This window comes from Chenopodium album, chromosome 17 (assembly GCF_948465745.1).
Source record: "Chenopodium album chromosome 17, dcCheAlbu1.1, whole genome shotgun sequence".
Classification (NCBI taxonomy): Eukaryota; Viridiplantae; Streptophyta; class Magnoliopsida; order Caryophyllales; family Amaranthaceae; genus Chenopodium; species Chenopodium album.
The window spans coordinates 50,652,298-50,662,775 of NC_137850.1; the positions used below are offsets into that span (position 1 = coordinate 50,652,298).

Here is a 10,478-nt window from a genome sequence, read left to right on the forward strand (position 1 = left end):
AAGACTTAACGTTAATGGTTTTGGGCTGTACAGCAGAATGGACTTCTTCAATATAATATTGGGCCCCGTCTTTTAAATGGGCTTTTATTGGGTCTGATAAATTGTTACATAAAGACCATTTTTTCTGGCTTAATTGTACAGGTGTAAAATTATGTTGAACGATTAAAAGATAAGCATAATTTATTTATTCACTTCGTAAGTTCGTATAATTATGCTTGGTCTTATATTGGATTTTTTTTTTTTTTTTTTTTTCACATATCTAAAATTCTTAATTAATTAACCTAAAATTATATTTATACACGATTTAAAATTATGATTATGTACATGCCACACACACTTCAAAAGCTCTATGTATATTTTGTCAGATAAACTATTGATATTTTTATTTTAAAACAAGATGAACTATTGATATTTATATAAATTTGGTTTGAGGTTTTCATTTAAGTGTAACTTTTAAAAAAAAGTCAATCCAAAAGAATGGTCTTTCTTGTTTTTTAACCGACTTATCATAATTCTTGGGAAAAGATTCACCTAAAAACTATTGATAAATCTTGGAGAACTATAAACTCAACAACCCTAACAATACCTATAAATTCCATGCTCCTACAATCTTTATTCATTCATAAACGTAACAATTTCTAGAGCAATTTTTATATCTTTGATCAAGAGAGTTAAAGAAAATGTGTGAGGTAGTATTATCTATTGATAATATTATTATTAACAATAATAACGGCGAACCATGCCAACATGGTGCATTCATCAATAACACATGCGCATTTTGTAAACGGCTCAAGGAAGATTGCAACAATCCCATCACTATACCGTTTCGTTACATCGCTCCCAATTTCTCCCTCACCATAAATGCAATTCGACGCCTACGAGGTTGTAATTTCGAAACCTTACTAGACCGCAAGAAGCTAAATTTAGTACTCGACTTAGATAACACGTTGATACATTCGATAAAGACCAAATCGAAAGAGTTTACCCTAGAGGATAAGGAAAAGATCAAAACGTCTTACAAAGATGTACACGAGATTTGTGATGGGAAAAGATTGGTTAAGTTAAGGCCGGGTGTTCGTAAATTCCTTGAAGAAGCTAGCACTATGTTCGAGTTATCAATCTACACTATGGCAAAAGAATTCTACGCGAAAGAGGTGGCTAAAATGCTTAGATCGAATGTGTGTCAAAAAAGGGTTAAGTTCGAAAATGTGATTTCTAAGGAGGATTGTGCTAAGCAGAGACGACGGAAGAGGCTTGATGTTTTGTTGTCATCCGAACGGGTGGTTTTGATTGTGGATGATTTAGAAGAGGTTTGGCGTGAAGAAAATCAGAAAAATTTAATAAATATTAAGCCATATAAGTTCTTCAAGAAAAAAAGTCCCTGGGTTGAAGATTTGTTAGAAGATGACCAAGAACTTACTAGGGTTTTGGGTGTTCTAAAGAAGGTTTATAATGTTTTTTATGAAAAGGAAGGAAGAAATTATGATGGTAAAGATGTGAGGGAAGTGCTTGAAAGTATCAAGATTCAGTCTTTAGTTGAAGAATTTTTTGACGAGCAGTGGTTTGGAACGAGTAATGAAGATTATTTTTAATGAGAAAAAGATTATATGTGGTAATATCTAGGTTTTGCAAATGTATTTCATTGTATTTTTCTTAAAGTAATTTTAGAAATATGGTGTATAAGAAAATAGTCATTGAGTTCACAAGTCACAATAATACTGTGGAAGATAAAGATCTTCTATAACTAACTCTGACTAGTTCAACATAGATTAGTATTAATCACTTATTCTTAACCTGTTAGTTTTAGACTTTTAGTCTTTCATAAGCATAGTTAGTGTATATCTTTTATCTTGTTAATACTCTAGATACTTAGCTATTACGCCTAAGGCTCTCAAAATCTCAATGAAAATCATTAAGCTTCCTAAATTCTACATGGCATCAAGAGCTAACGTGACATTAAGATCATGAGTTCGAATCTCATCCACCCCTCCTTTCAAAGTGGAATATTAAATGCAATTTACGCAAATACTACAACGTCTACTAGTATATACAGTGTTTGCAATACTACAAAAAAATTTCCTTTCAAAAATTTGTTACTACCTATGTTATGTTTCTACTTTTATTTGTCGCCAATTCCTAGTCTAACCATGATACTTTCTACATTTGGTTGATCAATCACTCAAAATTTAATTCAATTAATTTAATTTCCTACACTTTTGATAAATAAATTCTAAAGCAAGAATATTATAGAGAGGTAATTATGACAGAATGGGCTTAGCTAGATACTTTTACATTTTTTTAGACCTATTTTTTTTTATTAAATTGTCCAAATGGGCTTATAATATAATAATGAAAAGAAATGCAGTTTATATAACTTAATATTTGGACTTATTGTTTTATAGGACAACTTTTATCAACAAATCCGATGTCGTCCAGCGGTTAGGATATCTGGCTTTCACCCAGGAGACCCGGGTTCGATTCCCGGCATCGGAACTTTTTTGCCTATCCTGACAAGTGCTTAAAAGTCTGTACTTTACACAAAATAACATTTGTTTTTGTGGGAACAATTATACGTTTAAGTGGCTAATTATTTAATTTCCCCTCATATAATTAACTTTTGATGATATATTTAGTCTCTATTTTTATGTGAGTTTGAGAATTTTGTCTTTTCAATGCTATGTTAAGAAGGTAAAAATGATTTTAAACAAATGAATTTTATTTTTTTTTTCTGATGCAAAATGAAAATATAATACTAATTACACTGATTTGCCTGTAATTTTGTTATGAGTTTCTACAAAAATATTAAATACTTATACATAACTTAAAGACTACATATATCATTACCGGCTTTTAAAATCATTTGGATTTTTGTAAGTAAAGATGTTTATACCTCAATCAATTTTTAAAATATAAGCTTTTAGTACAGAGTATATTGGGGTTTTGTACGAAATAATAATTCAGATTGTCTTTTGTTTAGAGATGATTATTATTACTTCATATTTTTGAAGAAGTATATTACGTTGTATGTTACATGTCTGATGGCTATGTTACAACAATAATTTTCTTAATCAAAAAATTAATGTGCAGTAATCATCCCAACTAATAACAAATCAAAGTGTTTAGTTGACTTGATCTTGAAGCTGCTAATTAGTAATTAAAAACAAATTAACACTAATAAACAATTGTTTAATTACGAGATTCGGAGGTTAGCCATCTAATTAATTAATAATGCTTGAGTTGCAAGTTGCATAACATTGAGCACAACGTCTGCAGCTCATAAGCTGAGAAATACAGATATGATAACCAGGCCATGTGATGCTCCAGTTATGGCACACACGCATAATGTTTACTGTTAAACTTTATATTATATTATATTTATACTCACTTATCTAGTTATAATTAAATTAGGAGAAAGTAAATATATAATATGATATTACTTAACATGATACTTTTATTATTGTGAAAGATGCAAATATATATAATTGTTGTAGTACATCCTGTGCAACACATGCTTTACAACTTTTAGCAGTGGACTGAATTTATGGTCAATAAGAAGAAAATTGTGTAAGGTCTTAGCTTTATCAAGCTAAGCAACTTTGCTTGGACTAGGGATGGTAATGGGGCCGTTCCGTGATAAAATAGGAGTTTAGGGAATTTGCAAAGGCTAACATGACACGACTTAATTAGGTACAATAGACACTTGTAACATGTTTTAAAATTAGCTTAATTAATCATCTAAAAACACAAAAGACGACTAACTAGGTTGTGTCGTGACTTAGCTCTGGTACCTTAGGTAGGCAGCACGACACCATGGGAGCCCATTACCAGCAAACCATTATCTAATTAGAAATGTTGTAAACGTATCAATGTGATTACAAATTAATAAAAAAATCTTCGTTATCTGTTGATATAGAAAGAAATAGACGTTTATGGAAAAGATCATATCTATAGTGCACTTATTAGGAAAAGTTCTATCTTTACAAAATATGTTAATTATCATGGTTATTAATTAAAAAAAAAAGGTTAAAATTATATAATATTTTTTCTTTTGTTGTTTGCTGAATATAAATAATCTGACACTGGTTAATGTTCATATAAAGAAGTTAAGAAGTGCATCAATATTAAAGAAATCAATATTAATTTAAATCAACGGTCTTGTAATTGTTCGAACCATGTCACATGCATCAAAATATATTTTTGGAAGAATACATTAAGAAGATTCCAAGAATAAGGTTGGCGCTTATATATGAAAATTATTAAATTAAATTAGATTAAGACATTATATCAGTTTAGTTAAGGTTTAAATAATAACAGAGTAATTAACAATATAGATTCTCCTTGGAATAAATCAAGAAAATTTTGTATTATCTGATAGAATATGTACAAAAATATAATACATCAAGTACGAATTTAAACAGTTTAGTGATAGTATGAAGCTTCGAATAATCAAGACCGAAAATTGGAAGAGAAAATCAAAATTATCATAATCCTCTGTATTAATTATAAAGATGTGAATGTATATCATTAATCTTGAAACATCCAAGGGAAAAAAAGAATCTAAAAAAATGTGTAACAAATGGAATTATTACAAATAATTTGACTGTAAGATCGAAAAATGTCAAATTTGCGAGCATTGATCAAATCTCATGAACTATAAACTTGGTTACAAATGATGCAATAAGTTGAGATAATTTTCCCAATAGCACCATCTTTTTCGATCTTCAAATTTCGAGTCATTTTATTCCAAAGATGAACACCATAAGACTCCCTAATAATCTTGTTGTACGTGTTTGTAACCCATTCTGAATCACTTTTTCCAGTGGAGTTTCGAAACAACTTGTAAATCTTGTACCAATCAACAGGATAAAATGCCATAGGAGACATCATATTGAATTGATACCGCGAATCATCTATTGTGCTTTTTATAACTCGTGTAGCCATGTATGGTCCATTATGGCCCCATAAACTCCCGTCAAAAGTCGAGTTGAACTCTTCCAAGAACCTATACAACAAAGGATGTTCCTTATCAAAGATCAATACCGCGTTGTTTACTGAAACCCACACCTTCTTTTTCTCATCTAATTCTTGTACTCCAATAGTATTCCTTAACCCCGAAACATCCTTTAGTATTATCATATCAGTATCAAGATAAACCCCTCCATACTTGTACAAGATTACGAGCCTTAAAAGATTCGACAAATTTTGAGCAATAGGGATCTTCCCTGGGTCCATCTTGCCATCCTTGAGCCTTTGGAGCCAATCATGAGCCGGTGTTCCACTAAACAGAAGGTTAAAATCCGGGGCTATTGGCAGGATTAAGTGCCCGCGCTCTATCAATGGTTGAATCATTTCTTTGCCTGGTTTCGAGGCCATTATCCTGGAGACTATGAAGACACAACCTCCAGGGTGTGCCTTAACAACACTCTCCAAGGAAAACATTTCGCGCTTGCCAAAAAACTTGGTGGACGATATCCAAGTCATAAAGATATTCACTCTGCATCTTTTTTCACTGATGTATTGCTGTAACTTCTCCTCAAACATTCGCGTCTTTGGTGTTGACTCGAGTACTTTAGAACCTGGAAGCCTTAACTTGATCCACTGCATCCTTTCCTCGGATGAATTACTGTAAGGAGGATTTGAAAGATGATCATATTGGTCAATTGACGCGACAATTGATTCGTCGTCCTCATCTTCCTCTGCCTCTTCCTGTTTTTTCTCTGTCTGAATGACAGCTTCAGATGGAGATGTAGACTGCGTTTGATCATTTTTTTCAATTTTTGATTCCTCGACGACTGATGCTTCTGGTGACACTGATGAATTGACAGCAGCATCATTCAAAGGTGAATCAACAACTGGAGTTTCTGAAATCTTTTCGATTTTTTTCTCTTCCTGCATTACCTCTGCTGTCAAATTCTGAGACGGAATTTCGACAGCAGGAGATGGTATTGAAATCTGTTCATCTTTCTTATCCTGCACCACTTCTGCTGTCGGATTTGGAGAGGACGGAATCTCAACAATAGTTGGTGGTTGAACCTGATCATCCTTCTCTTCCTGCCCAAATGTCGAATTTGTAACCGGATTTTCATTAACAGAATCCGGTGGAAATTGGGAATCCGACAGCAACGGCGCAGTTGCTGGATTTGATTCTGGGTTGACAACAATCTCCTCCTTCAGTAAACTAACAGAAGGGGTTGTGAAATCGTTGACCGACAACGGAGTTGTTGCTTCTTTCGTTGTTGGAGTAAGGTTAACAATCCTAAGGTATTCAAAATGATTAATATATTGTTGAGGGTACTTTAGATAAAGCAGAGATAAAAAGGAGATTGTAAAGAAAGCAGTAATCATGTAAATTGATACAAATGATGATGGTATGAAGGAGAAACATTTTCGATTCGAATTCGACATTTTTATGTTCAGAGAACAGGAAGATGAAGAAGAAGTAGAAGAAAAAAAAACAGGGGAAATTTCTAAGGTTTAGTCAAGAAATCTGCATTATGTTTCTTGCAAGAAGATTATGAGCATTAATTTTTTGTTTTGTAATGCTAATTGATTTTTATAAGTAATATTGCTAATTGGTTGTGACAGAGTGTAGAGGAATATGGAAGAAAAAATAAACTGATTGAATGAAAAGAATAATATTAATTTTGTAAAATGTCCTTTGAAGATTATCCAAGCATGATATACATTTGACTTGTGAGATTTAAGCAAAGTTGTAAGCTTTTAATTAATTTTTCTACCTTATATTAAAAATTTGATTATAATAATTGGGATATAATATATGTTACATGAAAAGAGGTGGAGTGAATGTTTCTATCAAATTCGTTGACTTGATTTTTATAGAAGTTGTGGGTTTTACATTATTATTACAAATGATTTCGACATCTCACAAAATTAATTAAAATTAATTTATAATAGATTAATTAATTTCATGGGTAATTTTTTTAATTGGATATATTATTATCAGTTGGTAAGATCAAGAAAGTTGTGCATAGGATGTCATTGTACTTATAATTGTATAACAGCAGTGAAGACTATTAGTTTTGTCATCATTCTCGAACAAAAGTGATTGAAAGTGTTACGGCGGCGATTATAGTTGTATAAAAAGTTTGGATGATAAAGAACATAATGATAGTAGTGAAATATGCTAAATAGCTTGTTTTTAGGTCGGATGGTGTTTATATAAGGTAGCAAAAGTTGTTTCCGTGATAGTGTTTTGAGTTTCGGATTATGTTTCTTTATATAATAATCTATTTGGTGCACTTTTCAAAAATTAGTTTAGCTGATATTTGAACACTATTATGACATACAATGTGACGCAACTACTCTTTCATATTGAATAGGTCATCATTAATTGTTTGTAAATCATGTTGATTAGTGATAACATGTAAGAACAATTAAAATTTTCTAGTATCGAGTAGATGTCATCTAAATAAATAAATATACCACAATGAATTTTATTGAGAAAGATTTTTTTATAGGAGCTATCCTTATAGCCATTTTATTATTGCTGTATCACGGTAAAATAGTTCTAAAATTGAAATATATAGATGGTAAAAAAAAAAAAAAAAAAATCAATCAAAAGTTCAATAACTCAATATGATTGTACTTATTAACTATTGTTATGAAGGATTTTCCTTTTTTAGGGGATTTGTTATTAATTGCGTAGATAGAAATAATGAATTTTGATTATGATTTCCATCTCTGAACGATTTTTTCCCTTTTTCTTATTATCTTGATTGACATTTATTGCAATTTTAGAAGGAATAATGAGATTTAGTTAAGCAAAATGTGATCAAAATTGATATGGAGTTTTATTTTACTAATAATAATTGACATATTATTATGCAAACAATTTTAGTAGAAAATGAGATTTGATCTATTTGTTGTGAATTGTGATGTGATCAGTTTGATTTGGAGTCATGATTTTACAAATTTTTTTCCATTGATGGTTACTATGATGACTATGAAACAATTGGCATAGCTTTCGTGGGACTTCGTAAGCTATACAGTGCAGTTTTATTGAATTGGATTGCATTTGGTTGACCAAGAGTCTGTTCACATTTACCGAATTGAACTGAATTGAATTGAACTGAACTGAATATTTTATGAGAGAAGGAAATTAGGAGTTGAACTGAATTGATTGGAGCTGAACTGAGCTGAAGTGAACTAAACTGAACTGAAATTAAGCTGAAGTTAACAGACCCTAAGACTGGTAAAACTAATCAAAATTGATTTTTGTGAACTTACAACAATTTCTAATTACTAAAACATATTGTTATTACAAAAATGAAGTCCGGCTTAAGTGAGGTCGCATGAAAGACAAAGATTTGCTTAATATCTCGCCAAAATTACTCTATAAATATTATCAACTTCTTATTTGAACTTACGTTTAAAAATCATACAAAAAAAAAATAATAATAGTGATGTCATAAACTATACAAGCAACTTCTATTATTTATTCAGTCAATTTTAATAGAGGTAGTAGTAGATAAGTAGTGGCTTATTTGCGTGAGTAATGTTCCTTGTGGATATTCTAATTCATAAAATATTTTTAATAATTGTCCTTGCATTAATGATGTTCTTGCTTGTACTTGTTCAAGGCTTACAATACTTGTTCTACAATTCACAAAGCGTTAGTAAAGCTGAAATTATTCGTTCTAAACTAGAATGTCAAGGATAATATCCTTGATTAACAATCAAAGGCAATTTAAGTACTATTTTAATTAATTTATGTACACGAATAACGAAGCAAATATTGCAGACGAATCACAAACACAGCACCTTTGAAGGAATTAGTTGCAGTTCCTACTGGTAGAATAAACTACGCAAAGTTTTTATTATTTTTTTATTTTTTATTGGAGAAAACCATTTGATTTTATAGTAGTATAATGTTTAGTGTCTATATTTTGTTTTCTAATAGCCATTTTGTCTAACATTTTCTTTTTATTTTCAAAAATTAGTAGTTCACAGGAAATTCCAATAATTTAATTATTTTTTTTATTGTTTTTACTCCTAAAATTAACATGTGAGGGCACATGAAAGACACGCTGGTATTATACTACGTATCTATAGAACAAATTGAATACATAAAAGATTCCAAATTATGCATGTCACCTAAATAATTACATGTATATCCAAGAAAAATAAATATAGTGATTTTTTTTATATATAAATAATATCCATGCCTATTCACTTTCATTAGAAAGCAAACACTAACCTTAGGTAGGTTAGTTGGGTGTACGATACACACGGGTATATATAATAAATTCTAAAAATCGAAAAGAAAGCTCTAACCACTTGATCTATCCCTCACTCTCACTTTCATTAAATATAAGTAAATTAACAATATTCATGCCGATTCAAGTCTACATTACACTCGAAGTTACATATCTCTTGACGACACAATAACAAATATTATGTTCAAACCGACTTGGTAATTACATATCAAACACATAATTTGTTTTATACATACGCATTCGCCTCCTTATATTATCATCACCACATATATTGATATATTTACATTTTTTATACCATGATATAGCATGATATATATATATAACAGAATTTACAAGCCAAAAGGTTCATAACACGTGATCCACTTAATAATTCTCAATCATCTTATTTTATACAAAGTACATAATTTCTGGTATAAATCATATTCAAGATTTCAAACTAGTGTAAATTATGAGTAGAATTTGCTTGATTTTCTCTTTCTCATCTTTTCCGTTGCTAGCTTGCTCCTACATGCTCCTACCGCAAGATACTCACTGCCTCTTATATATATGCACTCCAATTTTCTTTCTTTTTTCCTTACTTTGTTAGACATTTTCCAATATTTTCTTTATTAGGCATTTCCAATATTTTCTTTATTAGGCATGTTCTTAATTAAATATTTATTAACGTTAATGTGATAATTGATAAAACAAAGCACTTGATAGTCACGTTACAACGACTACCAAAGGTACGTATTAGTTTAGTAAACCAATTTCTCACCACGTGTGGATACCTTTTGTTCCTCCTTAAGTAATATAGATTCTACGCATACAAATTTCTAGTATGACTAATTGCACTAGTAATATTTCTTATAATTATGTATAAATAAGTTTGTTGAGTAGTTAGCGGTAGGAACCCGTTGGAGGTCGCAACTATAATTTTCAATGCGGATGTGACCAAAGTTAGTATTAAGGTGACTTGTTATATTCTTGAAAGATGAATTTATATGATGGTTATAACCGCATGACATCGTTGATGTTAATCATCGAATTGATAGTGACTTTTTATATCGTTCAAGGTATAATGTCACAAAAGAATCTTATATAAAGGTGTCAATTTGAGTGTGTTCGGGTCGAGTTTAGTTAGGTCAAATCAGATCAGGAATATATCAAACTCAAGTCAAGCTAAATTATTATGTCCATGAACTTTAAATTAGATATTTATCAGGTCGAATCATATTTTGACTCCTCCAATCGGATGAAATC

General features: G+C 30.7%; 1 protein-coding gene and 1 non-coding gene across 2 annotated transcripts; both read left to right on the forward strand.

Annotated features, from left to right (window-relative positions):
- The first annotated feature begins 680 nt into the window (after positions 1-680).
- Positions 681-1,592, forward strand: LOC145589269 (RNA polymerase II C-terminal domain phosphatase-like 4). The gene has a single exon (XM_081645797.1). The coding sequence runs from the start codon at positions 681-683 to the stop codon at positions 1,590-1,592; it is 912 nt and encodes a 303-aa protein (XP_081501923.1).
- Positions 1,593-2,421: 829 nt separating this feature from the next.
- On the forward strand, positions 2,422-2,493 carry TRNAE-UUC (transfer RNA glutamic acid (anticodon UUC)). Its single transcript has one exon. It is a non-coding gene; the product is annotated as a tRNA-Glu (tRNA).
- The last annotated feature ends 7,985 nt before the right edge of the window (positions 2,494-10,478 follow it).